The following is a 14,599-nucleotide window of genomic DNA, read 5'->3' as shown; positions in this document are numbered from 1 at the left end:
AAATATTCATCTCTCGTCATGTTCTTTTTGATGAGACTCAATTCCCGTTCTCAAAAATCCACACTCCCACTGCCAACACATATGAATTTCTTGAACATGGTCTTTCCCCCACAATTCTCCATCACTTACACTCACAAAATTCTCCACCAGCAGTCCACCCCACTCCCACGGCCCAAACACAAGCCCCGGCCCAACCAAATTTCCCCCCACCCGAAGCCCACTCTCCTCCTCTCTCACCTCACTCACGGCTCCCTCACTCTCCCACAAACGAGGCCCAGCCCGTCTCCCCTCCTCTTCCCCATGATGATGCTCCTTCTCTAAGGCCCATCTCCATTACTCAGCCCACTCCAACTCCCACTCCATCTCTTTCTCCTCAAATGGCCACTAGAAGCTCACATGGGATATTTAAGCCCAAACGACACTTCAATCTCCACACTGCTGCTACTCCTTCTCCTCTCCCCACTAATCCTATCAAAGCACTTGGAGACCCTAATTGGAAAAATGCCATGCTTGAGGAATACAATGCTCTAATTAATAATAAGACGTGGGAGTTAGTTCCTCGTCCTCATGATGCGAATATTATTCCTTGTATGTGGCTTTATCGCCACAAGAAAGATGCTAACGGTGTTTTTGAGCGGCATAAAGCCCGTCTTGTTGTTAATGGCAGGAACCAACAGGTTGGAGTTGATTGTGATGAAACTTTTAGCCCGGTGGTCAAACCGGCAACTATTCGCACCGTTCTCAGCATTGCCCTCTCAAAATCTTGGTCTATTCATCAAATGGACGTGAAAAATGCATTCTTAAATGGTGATATTGAAGAGACCGTCTACATTCACCAACCACCCGGTTTTCGTGATAAAAATAAACCGGGTCATGTTTGTCTCCTCAACAAGGCTCTCTATGGTCTCAAACAAGCTCCACGAGCATGGTACCACCGATTTGCCACCTTTGTGTCCACTCTCGGGTTTATTCATAGCAAATCCGACCACTCTCTTTTCATCTATAGTCATGGCAAACAAGTGGCATACATTCTCCTTTATGTTGATGACATAATCCTCACGGCCTCTTCCGACACTCTCCGCAAGTCCATTATGTCAAAATTAAATTCGGAGTTTGCAATGAAGGACCTTGGCAAGATTAGCTCCTTCCTTGGCATTTCGGTCATACATCATAGCAAAGGCTTATTTCTTTCTCAACAAGCCTATGCTAAAGACATCATAGCTCGGGCAAATATGTCTTCATGCAAGCCATCTACCACCCCGGTCGACACCAAGGCAAAGTTGAGTGCAAATTCCGGTCCCCCAACCGAGGACCCAACTCTTTATAGAAGCTTGGCGGGTGCTCTACAATACTTAACTTTCACACGGCCCGATATCTCATATGCTGTCCAACAAGTGTGCCTTTTCATGCATGACCCACGCAAGGAACATATGCAAGCTCTTCGTCGCATATTACGGTACATACAGGGTACTTTGAAGCTCGGCCTCCACTTGTACTCCTCCTCTCTCTCAGGGCTGCTGTCCTACACCGACGCTGACTGGGGTGGCTGCCCAGACACACGTCGCTCCACCTCGGGCTATTGCGTTTTCCTTGGCGACAACTTAATTTCTTGGTCGGCCAAACGGCAGCCCACATTGTCTCGATCAAGTGCTGAAGCCGAGTACCGTGGGGTGGCTAACGTGGTTGCCGAGTCCTGCTGGCTTCGCAACCTCCTTCTTGAACTCCGTCTCCCGATCAAGAAAGCAACGGTGGTTTATTGTGATAATGTAAGTGCGGTATACCTCACCGGTAATCCCGTCCAGCACCAACGCACTAAACACATTGAAATGGATATCCACTTCGTTCGTGAAAAGGTAACTCGGGGTCAAGTTCGCGTCCTTCACATTCCCTCTCGTTACCAAATAGCCGATATTTTTACCAAAGGGCTGCCACAGATTTTGTTTGAAGACTTTCGTGATAGCCTCAGCGTTCGGTTACCTCCCGCTTTGACTACGGGGGTGTATTAGATACAATGTATTGTTAGATACAATGTATATATATTTCCCTAGGTTGCTTCATTAATGTTTGTATAGTATTCCCTAGAGTATATATTATTTCCTAGATTGTAATTACCTAGGATACCAATTGTATTTATACGTTGCAAATCAATGACAAAGGCAAGGAATATCTTCCTAACAGTTTGATCCTACGTTACACTGCACCATTGAAAACGGCATTGCCACCAATTTGCTCAGACTAATTCACCAGTACGGTAGTTTCAACTTCAAGGTAATAGCTGAAAGAAGTTACAACAGATTGGCCTCAATTTCCTCGAGTGTCAGCCCCTTGGTCTCCGGTATTGCAAAAAATATGAATATGAGAGAGAGGAAAGTTATGCCACCAAACAGAAAGAACAAATTTGCAGCTCCAATGAGATCCTGTGATAAGAAAACAGGTCAAAGGTCTATCCTCCTCTTCTTCCTCCATATCCAATAATATGTAAAACTTAGAAAAGAGAACATGAATTAACTTCAGGCTGTTTTTCAATTTTACAAAGATCAGTATTTGGAGCATCAAAGAATAGTGATTGTAGGAGATACCTTCAAGGGAGAAAATGCAAAAGCAACAAGAGCATTTGCACCAAAATTCACGAGCACAGCTAAACTCACTCCTCTTCCTCTCATGCGCAAGGGGAAAATTTCTGACATCAGCAACCAGCCAATCGGACCAAACGATAACTGCAAAATGTAGCACATTAATCTCTGAGTGGGGGTGGGGGGAACATGAAGCTGTTGAATGTGCACTCAAGTCTCAACCATTATTTAATCCACCGTGTTATATTACAGTGTGCAACATAAAATCAATAACACAGTTCAGTGGATGATTTGACCCAAATATTATCCTCACATCTATAAAGAGATGATACCAGGCAGCTAACCTTAGAAATTAGAACCTGAAGGAAGCATATATTAAAGTATCTAGAGTAAAATGCAAATTAAGGAAAAAGTTCAGACAAAACTTGGAATTTGCAAACTCGGGTAAGATCAGTAAGGATTATGAAATTCTTTTTATCGGATAGTAAACCACAGTACACAATTTGTACTCCTTAGTAATTGCCCTATAAACCCTATATGTGTTTAAATATATAAATCAGGACACTGTAATGCAGGGATTCAGTTATTTGTAAATACAGTATTTGAACTTAAAATGCAAGATTAATATTTGGCCATACCTGATAACAACCAACATAAAGAAGGAGACCAATGACAGCGATGGCCGGAGCATCACCAAGGAATGTGTAATAAGCTCCAAGGAACAATAAAGAGATGACCTGCCACATGAACACTAAAATTTTAGGAAATCATAGCTAATAAGTTCATCTTGTTTACAATTATGCTGTCCTGTGGACTTGTACTTCAGTATTAATAGGCATCAATTTGCTATTAGATTGCATTTCAAAACATAAAAGCACAGCATATGTGCATAAATCCAGAGAGAGAGAGAGACTAGGAAGGAGGAGCAAAAGATTACCATCCCAGACACACCACCAAGTAGTAAGGGTCTTCTCCCAAATTTATCAACAAACAAAACGGCAACTCCAGTCATTACCAGCTGCAATCAATAAGCCACATAAGCTCAAAGGACTAGTTACATGACATGCACTATAAGAAGAAATAAGTCAAAAAACACTACTTTACAAATGCAAACCATCCTTTTCAATTAACCTATGTAGCTAGACCGCTAGAGTGCAAGGCTGGCTAGTAATTTTTTCCAAATGATAAAATAATAGATTATACTGAAGAATATTTCCAAGTAATAAGACATGTACAGTCACAATCCTATAAGGAAGACATGCTTCTGTATCGATATTGAAAAAGATATACCTTAACCAAGCCAAGCAGAATTGAGACCCTTGTCGCATCAGATGCGGCAGAAAATCCTGCAGTCTGTTGTATAAAAGTTAGAAAGTAACATGAAATCCCCTAAGAGGAGACTAGGTCATCAATGTCGATAAAAATAATAATTCGGCTCAAACATCTTGCCTGAAAGATAGAGGCAGCATAGTACAGCACACTTGGTTGACCTGTAATCTATGAAGTATGAGGATAAGATGTGTCAGACTGATGATGTTTTAACAGGTTCATGTATTACAACCCAAACAGAGAGATGCTACCTGTTGGAATAAGACTAAACCGCAACCAATAAACAGTGCCTTCAAGTATTTTCCTCTAAACATTTCCATTGTAGAGATGTCATTCAGTTCACCTGAAAGAGAAAGTTCATCCATGATATCATCCACTTGCTGGGCAGCTGTAGCACTGACAGCAGGCCCTCTAAGACGGCACATGCAATGAATGGCATTCTCCCTTAAATCCTGCATGTTTCCTTTTCCTTGTATAGCACAAAAAAGTAGCCATCTAGGAGAATCTGGCAGCCACCACATCCCAATTGCCATTATAACTGATATAGGAGAGCTCAAGCCATACATATAGCGCCAACCAGAAATGACATCCACTAGAAGGCTCCCAATGAGATAGCCAAGCTGCACATATCAAGCAAAATTTCATGAAATTGAGGAGCATTGAGGATCAAGTTGTCTTGTTGAGAAGGATTCTTGATGTCCTTAAAAGTCTCAAACTAGCCAATAACAAAGGTAATGGAGCTGAACACTTACAACCATGCCGATAATTATAAAAAACTCTTTAAGAGAGATTACTCTGCCTCTTAAATGAGATGGAGCAGTCTCAGAAATGTACATTGGCGCAGCATGCATTGCCTGCAATAGCACATAGCATAATAGTACAGCAGTGAGCACACTTACAGAAATAACTACATAAGAACTGCATCATTACAGCAAACTTAGTTAATAACATCTTTAAAGATGCTAGATCCTAATTCAGCAAAGTAAAACAGGTACGCTGCCCCTAACTCCTCAAAAAAAAAAAAAAATTACTAACATACAAAAACACTCTGGGAGTGGAATACAGGAAAATATACACATAGAACTGCAGTAAGACACAACAGGTGCATACGAATGTTATGAGCAGAGGACAGGAACTTATGGTGAGTGAAAGTATAACTGTTGTGAATATGCACATAAATTATCAGTGAGCATGGCAAGAATCATAACACTAATGCAAACTCAAGCGAAAGAAGAATTATTAAGATAATTACCAATCCAATCCCAATGCCGTAAATAAAGCGCCCTATCATCAAGATTGCAAAGTTAGGTCCTATTGCAGTAATTAGAGCCCCGACAAGATAGAGCACGGCAGATGTGATCAACTCTCTCCTTCGACCTATAAAGGATGTGCAAAAAATAATTCACATAAAAAGACAGGAAAGTAACTAAAAAATTGTCAGCTAGTCAACATATGCAAAAGTACAAACCAATAATATCGGCAATTTTAAAGGCCAAGACAGAACCAATCAAAGCTCCATACAATGAGCCACTACTCTGCAGAAGACAAAGGCCATATTAATTAAAATGTTGCTTTATTTGTATAATACGAAGCATATCTTTATAAAGAGTTGGCAAATTGTCTCAGCATAATGAACTGGAAAAACAGAAGACTCACAATAAGGCCAACTTCAACGGAAGTTAAGTCATACCATGTAGTTCCGCTCAGAGTTGGTGACTGCAAAAGAAGCGAGATGAATTAGTGACCGAACCAATATTTCTTTTGTCCAAATTCCAATTAAGAGTATATATCATTCTCTACTGTGTACGAAATGTCAACACCACCAAAACTCCAAAAGAAGTATATACTTCACAAGCCGTACAAAAACTATGAAATAACGTCCAAGTACACGTCAAGAGAGTATCTCAGCATGTAATAGTATAGATAGCTTCATAATTTTATAAGCCCACTCCAGAACCTCATAAATTCACAGTTTCGACTGTACAGAGAGTCTGTATTGGCCAGAATTCAAATGGAAGCCATATAAATATAACCTCATATAACATGCACAAGAACTATATTCTAACATATTTGGCTTATCAAATCTCAAAAACGGCCCTTTTAAAACAAAACCATATACAGATAAATAAAGAACAGTGTGTAACATCGTGTAGATAAATATTTAATTTTTCCCAACATACTAATCAAGTGATACAAGTAATATCCACAAAAGAACTAAGCTTTTTTTAAAAACAAAAATGTAGATACTTTACAAAGTTGCCAACTTGGACCGCTACATAGGCTTGAGAGATATAATTTTATTACTTAAGGCAGAAGTTAAGCCCCTTAAGCCAGTGAGACATCCTGCTACCCACCAAGGTGAGATGCTAAGACTTTAAGCATCACAAACCTCAACCAAACAGTGACATGAAATTACATTTAAGGTACGAGGATAAAAAAATGATTGATATCAGTATACTAAAAGTTAAACGAAATGTACTCCATATCAACTTGACCAAAGAAGACAAATTTATTGTCTTTCAGGCATAAGAACTATAATACAAATCAACAAGAAATGCACAGCAGACATGCAGATTTCCTAAAATGAAGCTAATCTAGTTCTACTAAGGAAATGTAATCTGGTGTGATTTTCAGAATTATAAGGAAAGAGAGATGAAATAGATTTATAAAAGCTAGAAATTCAATATTGAAATAAGCATAAGTCATAAAATGCCGATTTATAAGATAAATGCAGATCGGCAAAAAAGTTATGTTCATAACAAAAATATCAAATCGCACTCGTACCTTAATTGAAATCGTGGCAGATGATGTAGCACCAATATCATATCCAAAAAGTAGTCCTCCAAGAGCAGGGAATAAAAAGCTGTAAAAACAAAAGGAACACATTTCACCATATTTGCACTATAGGAGCATCAAGTTAGCAAAGATAACCAGCACAACAAAGTTTGTGAGCATATTTTGCACGACAAGTACTCAAAGCAGCATCATGAGCCAGAGCCAGAGCCACAGCAATCCGCATAAATAGCCCATAAACAAGCTAAGGAAAAGCTCTAACTAAGAACCATCACACATCCTACATAAAAAAGGGTTAAAAAGTAAAGCTCTAAGGCCTCTAACACTCAGCAGCACATCTCCCACCGTTCAAATTTAAGTGTCTAATTGCAATTGTGGTTATCTTTGGTGACACATTTTTCCAAGAAACCAATCACAAATTACACGATTTGAATACAAACCGCCTTAAAATATTTAACTAATATCAAAAACAACCTTGTATGACACCTTATCAACATATCACCACCTTTTAAACTACAACAATCTAGATTCATCAATCATTTATCTCACAATTTTGTCAACCAAAAGCAAAATTGATAATGATAAACGGGTCTGGGCCACACCCGTCACAACTGTCCACTTTATACGACCTACTAGGTTCCACCTCAAAACCATGGCAATGAGGGGAGTAGCCCCTTAGCCTTATAAAGTAGACACAATTATCTTCTTTCTTCAATGCAAGATGCACATCCCAATACAAACTCTCACTTATAGTGTTATACACTCAATTAATGTGGGACAACACACCACTCACACGTGGGTTTTCTCATGGGCTCAACAGATAATGAAACTACCCTTTTGGGCAATTTTGTTAGAATGAAGTTACATTGATAGTCAAGTTAGTTATTAATGAAGTTCCATTGAAAGTCAATTTATTGTCTTTCAGGCATATATGATTACATATAGTGTTTAACAAAGAAAATATCATGTTAATTGAAAAATTCATGGAACTACAATTTCATGATCAAGTTTTTTTACTAATTTACAGAGCTAAGCTTCTATATATGTACGATAACTCGCATGTTTAAATTCCGCTCCCCATTTATAATCTGTAAATCACTCGTAGCTCATTCGGACCAATAAATAAAAATGAAATTGAATTCACTTACGGTAAAATGCAGGACATGATCGAGAATTCCTCATTAGGATGACCTCCATTAGAGAGAGATTGATGTTCTGCATCACCATCAAATTCATCTGAAGTCTGAAAAAACAAAACTCAAATCAAACAATTACGAAATTAAATTTAATTCCAATTTTTTTTAAAAAAACAGTTAAATTAACAAAATTAATAGCCGATCAAGAACTAAAAAATGAGTAAAATTGAAAAATGATCAAGCAATTTAAAGAAAAATGAGATGCGAAAAAAGTTTGAAAAAATGAAAAATTACCTTTCCAAAAGAAGAAAGAAATGGTTGTTGGTGATCGGAGGTAGCGGTAGCCATTTTTAGCACGGAAAACTTTGGGTTGGTTTCAGCTCTTCAATAGCAGAACCGCCATTTTTATATTATTTTTTTTTTTACTTTAATTTTTAAGAAGCGTCATCTAGATTCTAGAGACACGTGAGGAAAAAAAAAATTCTATCCGGTCTTTTTTTTTTTCCTTTTATTTACCAATCAAAATTTCAAAATGATTGGGATTGTGTGATTCTTGATCAAACCAGAGTACTCTCTGTTTTAAAAAAAATATACATTTTTATTTCAAAATATATATATATATATATATATATATATATATATATATACATTTTTTTTTAATATGAGTAATATGGCTAAAGTAAGCTAGTTCTCCGACTTTCAAGTGTGAGGTTTGCTTTTTCGGTCAAATAAAAAAATATGTTGTTAAATTAGTTTGTGTGGAGTAGTTAATAATATCATATACTATGAGTAATATTTTTGGTCGAATTTTTTCAATATGTCAAGTCAATTTGGTTTGATTAAACATTAAAGTCAATTTTTTATATTATGTATATACTCCATAGTTTCTTACGAGTATCATAATGTTTTTTAACACTGATCTTTCATTTTCTCCTAAATGACACTATCTGTCTCAACCCACAAGATCTTTTTCACGTCTGCCACTTTGATGGAAGTAAAGTTTCTTAATAAAAATCATAGATGTAGTAGCAATCAATCATGTCTTCATGGACTCATTGTTGTATGATTTGAGCATAAAAGAGTTCATAAACAAAAGAACTCATTTTTACCTTCACAATAGGATACGTACCACAACTCTAGTATACGAGTATCATTAGTACAATGCAATTATAACCGCCCCTAACCTTTCTTTTCGTATTGCCGTCAATAACCCTAAACTAGTACAATGAACCTGTAAACACGGACCAAATCCAATTTGCAAGGATTTATAAATTAAAAAATAATACTACCTCCGGTCCAAATTACTCGCAACTTTGGGGTATTATTTGTGAGATATAAAATATTCCAAAGTTGCGAGTAACTTGGACTGGAGGTAGTAATAAATTTAAAAAAAAAAAAAAAAAAAAAGAATTACCAAGGAGAAAAATAAATTATACAGATAAATAGATCGATATAATCCTTCTGTTTAGAGACTTTAAGTACGTATATTATTCAGCCACCAAGTTGCTTACAAGTATGATACTAAACCAAGCAACGTGGTTTAATACTCCATCATTCATTATCCTTCAGTAGATAGAAGCAGGCCAACCAAAATTCAATATGAAGGAAATAAGCGTTAATAATGTTAACTGAAAATGCTTATGCATTAATAGCAAGACATGGGATACTGAGTATATTCTCGATCATGGAAAAAGAATCAAGTTGGCCAAAATGCAGGTGTTTACATTGAGAAATTCTCCAACAATGATCACGAGTAACAAATTGCAATACGGAATTGAAACAGAGAAGGCTCTAGGTTCACATACAATTAATCGCCTTATAAAACAAAAGAATAACAACAAAATTATCCGCGTTTTCAAATTTGCCTGATTTATGCTTATAGTTACAACAAACATTTGACCATAGTAGACCTAGCATAACAGGGTATTATTCATCACAGGAGGTAGCTTAACAGGAGAAAAAAACCTCGCCGAGCAAAAATGAGCACAAGAAGATAGTTTAGCTCTTGCCAGGTTGCCATGACTGGTACCTGGTCCAGTCCCTTTGCCCAGGATTGAGAGTGTGGCCTTTGGAGTGGTAAATTTTTTCATCACCCTCTCCAGTGAAGTTCTCCTTGTGGTCAATGGCATACCTGCTCGGCTTTAGCATAAGAATCTGCAACAAATATATCAATATTCAGTCAGATAATGGCACCATCATACACCATCAGGCATAATAATAAATATCTTCCACGTGATCACAGACTAACCTCATCCCCGGTGTGGTCAGTGATGTAGTGAAGCCAGCCATGCCATTCTGGTGGCACTTGGGAAGCATTATAGCGGTTTTTACTTGCATATTCTACCCACCTGTGTCTTCCTGCAAAACAAGAAAATTTACACTCGTTCCTATATGAAATCCCATAAACAACCATCATCAGAATCTAGTGACACTCGTGACAGTACAAGAGACATGAGTTTGCCATGATTATGGCTTGGAATACATGTGTATTGTGAAATTCATAACATGAGAAACCATCCTGAGGTGCGCACAAGGCGCATATGAGGTGCACTTCTGTGAATTTTTAAATTGTTTACACCCTGTGCCTCAATTCAAGAGGCACACTAAAGCACGCCCAAGGTGCGTCCAAGGCACAGTAGGACCTTGTTGCTTTAGTTCACCTTGAACTTTTTTATGAATTGCACAGAGTAAACAATTTTTGTTAATAGTACTGAGTCAACTGGCTCTTCATAATTCATAATTTTTGTGAAATTCATAATTCATTAAGGATAATTTAGACATAGTGCAGTGCTGAGTCAACTGGCTCTTCAGAAAGATTACTGAATTGCAAATTTTTGGCTTTTTCAGACAGCTGAACGATGCATACAATGTAGTAACACATAGTCAGATTATACAGTATACATCATTTGGAAGCAATAAATTCAACATGATACACTCTCAAATAACTCTTTTTTTTTTTTTTTTTTGAGGAAAAAATAACTCCTAATTTAATATAATTAAACTTGTCAAAATGCAGCTCTAAAAATTAAAAAATAAAATAAAATAAAAAAACCATGTCAACACCTCTAGGTGAATAATTAAGAGAAAACCAAATGATACACTCAATAAGTCAATAGTGAGTTTGACAGAGCACAAGCAAGGAGAGAGGGTGGCAGCAAATAGGAGAACAGAAAGGACTAACCATATTGAACATTCATATTCTCATAGTACTTATTTCCAAATTGATCAACGCCCACAACCTTTGCCCCAATATTGTGGATTTTGGTTTGCCTGAACAAATATAAAAGGAAGATTTACTAGCTATATAAACAAACTTTCTAGTGCCAAATCATGGCCAAAACAAGCAAAATATCATTTTAAAGCTTCATATCTTTATCAGCCCAAACACAGAGATGAGATTAACTTAATACAGAAAAGTAACTGTTATCACTGTCAGTTATATACTCAGGTTATAAAAAATACATGAATAAAAAAACTAATTGTTCAAACTGCAGTATTTGAGGTTTATTGCAAATATAAGCACAGCCTCAATTACATACATACAATATGAAGCAAAGTATTTTCTTGGCACAGCCTCAATTATATACATACAATATGAGGCAAAGTATTTTCTTGGGGGCCGTATAAAAATTATGGTATCAACCCAAAAGACAAATTGTCACAAATTAATTCTCAAACCATATATACAACCGAAGAAGCTCAAAAGGTGGGACGGAAGCAGAACTAAAGAACCCTTATCTAGGCCCCGTTTGGTTTAATGTAAAACATTTTCAATAGAAAATTAGTTTTCATGGAAAACATATTTTCAAGGAAAAACACAATTGCAAATTAGTTTTCCTTTGTTTGGTTGCATACAAGAAAAGTCCAAGAAAAAAAAAAAAATAAGAGTGGAAATGTAAGGATGAATGAGAGGGAAGTAAAAAAAGAGGTAAGGAGGAGAGAGGAAAATGTGGCTTCCCTTGTTTTTAGAAGGAAAATGTTTTCCATCATTAAGGATGGAATTTTCCACCCTTGAAAAATTGTTTTCCACTCCTTAACAAACCAAACAAAGGAAAATGGGAAAAAATGGAAAATTCATTTTCTATGAAAACATTTTACATCAAACCAAACAGGGCCCTAATGTGCCTCACGAGTCACAAACAAGTCCATGGTTCTTTAATCTGTAAAAAGGATTTGAGGTTGAAACCAATTCTTACTTTTCTAGCATCTAAGCACTACAACCCCATCTTGCAAAAACTCCATTGAATCCAACCCTTCATGGTATGGAATAAAATATAAAATGTACGACGTATTAGCCAATTCAAAGTATAAAATGGTTCTCTCTTCAGAAAAAAAAAAAAAAAAAAAAGGGGGACAACATCGAGCCAAACAAAACCAGTTCAAAATATATTCATGATTTACTACCAAAAACATGTTAATCCAAAGCCAAATCATCAAACCACGCAACATGACATTAGGAAGGAATATTAAGCTTATACTCGTAATTTGTAAATGTCAATATCTACAACAACAAGAACACTCAAGCCATTAGAGATTTAGAGTATATATGCAATAATTCAATCTGTCCTCCAAAGCTGCTAGTAATATAGAGGTATCAAATCGGGAGTTCGGGTCAGTTTCAAGTGATTCGAAGTCAAGTCAGGTCAATCAGTTGGTTATTTGGTTCAAGTCAACTCAAATCAGATCAATTTTCGGCAGCTCATAGCAACAAATTAAAAATTTAACGAAAAAAATTGCAGCATCAAGTTCATAAGATTCAACCTTTTCTAACATCAAATGTTACAAATTACAATAAATCAAAATAAATTCTACTTCATTATGCTATAAAATTCGTGAATAAAAATAAAAAATAAAAAAAATAAAAAATAAAAAAAAAACACTTACAGAAGGTTGCCGTCCGGTAGACATCTCCTGAAAACATCAAAATCAGAAAATTGTTTTTAAAATTAAGTAAAAAATCACCAATTAATATAATTTCGGCGTCAATTTGATTAAAACTCGTTCAATTTTCAATAGAAAAGAAATGAAATGAGATCCAATAACCCTAATTTGATTGTAAATTCAACAACAAATTTCTTGAAATTTATCAATTGATTGATGAAATAATAATGTGAAAATAATGACTTACAGATAACCTTCTTCTCTGAGCTCGCGAAGGAAGTTGCCCAAACCCTTCTCCTTGATCGCCTTGAAGGTGTTCCTCACAATCGACGCCATTGATTTTCTCTCTCCTCACCACTGACTCCTCCTATTTCCCTCTTTTCGTCTATTTTTTATCTCAACAAAAATGTTTGACCCATTTTGTAATTTGGGCCCAATAATTCTAGCAGTCTAGGCCCAAAATTTTACATTGGAGTTTTTTTTTTTTTTTTTTTGTCATTTTGAATTGAATTTTCGTTTTTTTTTTTTTTTTTTTTAAATAGTTCTATAAATAAAATATTACGAACTTGCTCGTTTATGCTCAAGCTTGAACAAGCTTAAACCCGTGTTCGGCATTAAGTTTCAATGGTTTGACCAAGTTAAATCACTACTTAATTAGAAAAAAAAAATGTTTAACAATATAATGGTATGAGACTTTGGGTAGCTTTTAGTGGTTACAGATTTTTGTAAGAGAGATGCAAAAATTATGACATAGCTTTTAAATGGTTAAAGATTTTAAATGAACAAAAACAGAGTTTAAAATGAACTTAAATAAGATGTTCATAAACATGAACTGGTTGATTATTTACATCTTTTACTTTGTTTTACCTTTTTTAAAAAAATAACAAATGAGTTTTGACTAAGTTTGCTAATTCTCTTATTTTAAAACTAAACCTACCTTCAAAATTATCAAACAACTATTAAGGAAAGAATCGTTGTATACTATGTTATTATTATCACAAAGTTTGTTGTTTGGTTTCTGATAATGATACTCTTGAGTTTGATATTCTAGGACATGTGTTCATTTAGGAGGATGTATGGATGTAACAATGAATCGATTGTAGATTGTGTGATTTCTAAATAATGGAGACATGCTCAATCTCTTTTCACTGCTAATTCTCTTGATTTGTAATTTATGACTGAGAGGAAGAGATGGGGAATTGAAATATATAAGTAAAAAAAAAAAAAAAAAAAAAAGAAATTAAGTCAAAGGATTCACATTTTCTTACTTATTTTTTGGGTTTTTCTAAGCTATACCCCTAAGGTAATTGAGTTTCTAAGGTGTACCCATGCCTTTTCATAACACACCTAGCACAATAAATTATTTGAGGAGATAAGGAAAATCTTTTAATTGAACTCATATAGACATATAGTTTGATTCTTATAAGTCATAGCCTCACTATTTGAGGAGAAAAACGATGTCACTACTCTACCATCTCAACTTGACTAATTCTTATTAGTAGTATTATACTTTGCATTAATGTCTTTATTGCATAAAAAGCAGTTGACTAGCGAGTAAGAAATTTTGACTCTATATGATGTTTCTCCTTACCAATCTAAATAAAGAAGAAAAAAAAAATAGAGCAATAAAGCTTAAAAAGCCGACATCATATAACACCCCTTTGACCCTTTCCCTTCAAATCAACAAAGATACGACACAAAATTCGACTTACTTCCCACGAATATCTCGTGTGGTAATTAACACTGTTACAGTTCTGAAATTATTTTACAGAGGAATTTGTAACTTTGATCGAATTTGATGTAACAATTCTGAAAACTTAAATACTCAAAGCAAATGATAGCAGAATCAATCGTAGCCTTTTTGGTAGATTTAATGGGGTCATTAAT

General features: G+C 35.7%; 2 protein-coding genes across 2 annotated transcripts; both read right to left on the bottom strand.

Annotated features, from left to right (window-relative positions):
• Positions 1-2,053: 2,053 nt before the first annotated feature.
• LOC145630251 (D-xylose-proton symporter-like 2) lies at positions 2,054-8,283 on the bottom strand. The gene is made up of 14 exons (XM_081682507.1): positions 8,126-8,283; positions 7,844-7,938; positions 6,687-6,765; positions 5,559-5,618; positions 5,371-5,437; positions 5,155-5,279; positions 4,655-4,756; positions 4,154-4,522; positions 4,023-4,070; positions 3,864-3,926; positions 3,511-3,591; positions 3,212-3,310; positions 2,580-2,717; positions 2,054-2,417 (listed from the first exon to the last, which is right to left on the bottom strand). The coding sequence occupies exons 1-14, from the start codon at positions 8,177-8,179 to the stop codon at positions 2,286-2,288; spliced, it is 1,512 nt and encodes a 503-aa protein (XP_081538633.1). The 5' UTR covers positions 8,180-8,283; the 3' UTR covers positions 2,054-2,285.
• Positions 8,284-9,577: 1,294 nt separating this feature from the next.
• LOC145631721 (putative NADH dehydrogenase [ubiquinone] 1 alpha subcomplex subunit 12) lies at positions 9,578-13,111 on the bottom strand. The gene is made up of 5 exons (XM_081683879.1): positions 12,960-13,111; positions 12,716-12,742; positions 11,013-11,101; positions 10,080-10,189; positions 9,578-9,985 (listed from the first exon to the last, which is right to left on the bottom strand). Exons 1-5 carry the CDS (start codon positions 13,046-13,048, stop codon positions 9,830-9,832), a joined length of 471 nt encoding a protein of 156 aa, XP_081540005.1. The 5' UTR covers positions 13,049-13,111; the 3' UTR covers positions 9,578-9,829.
• Positions 13,112-14,599: the final 1,488 nt, after the last annotated feature.

This window comes from Chenopodium album, chromosome 5 (genome assembly GCF_948465745.1).
Source record: "Chenopodium album chromosome 5, dcCheAlbu1.1, whole genome shotgun sequence".
Taxonomy (NCBI): Eukaryota; Viridiplantae; Streptophyta; class Magnoliopsida; order Caryophyllales; family Amaranthaceae; genus Chenopodium; species Chenopodium album.
Note: the sequence above shows the minus strand (reverse complement) of the source record. Positions and strands in the feature narration are given on the sequence as shown.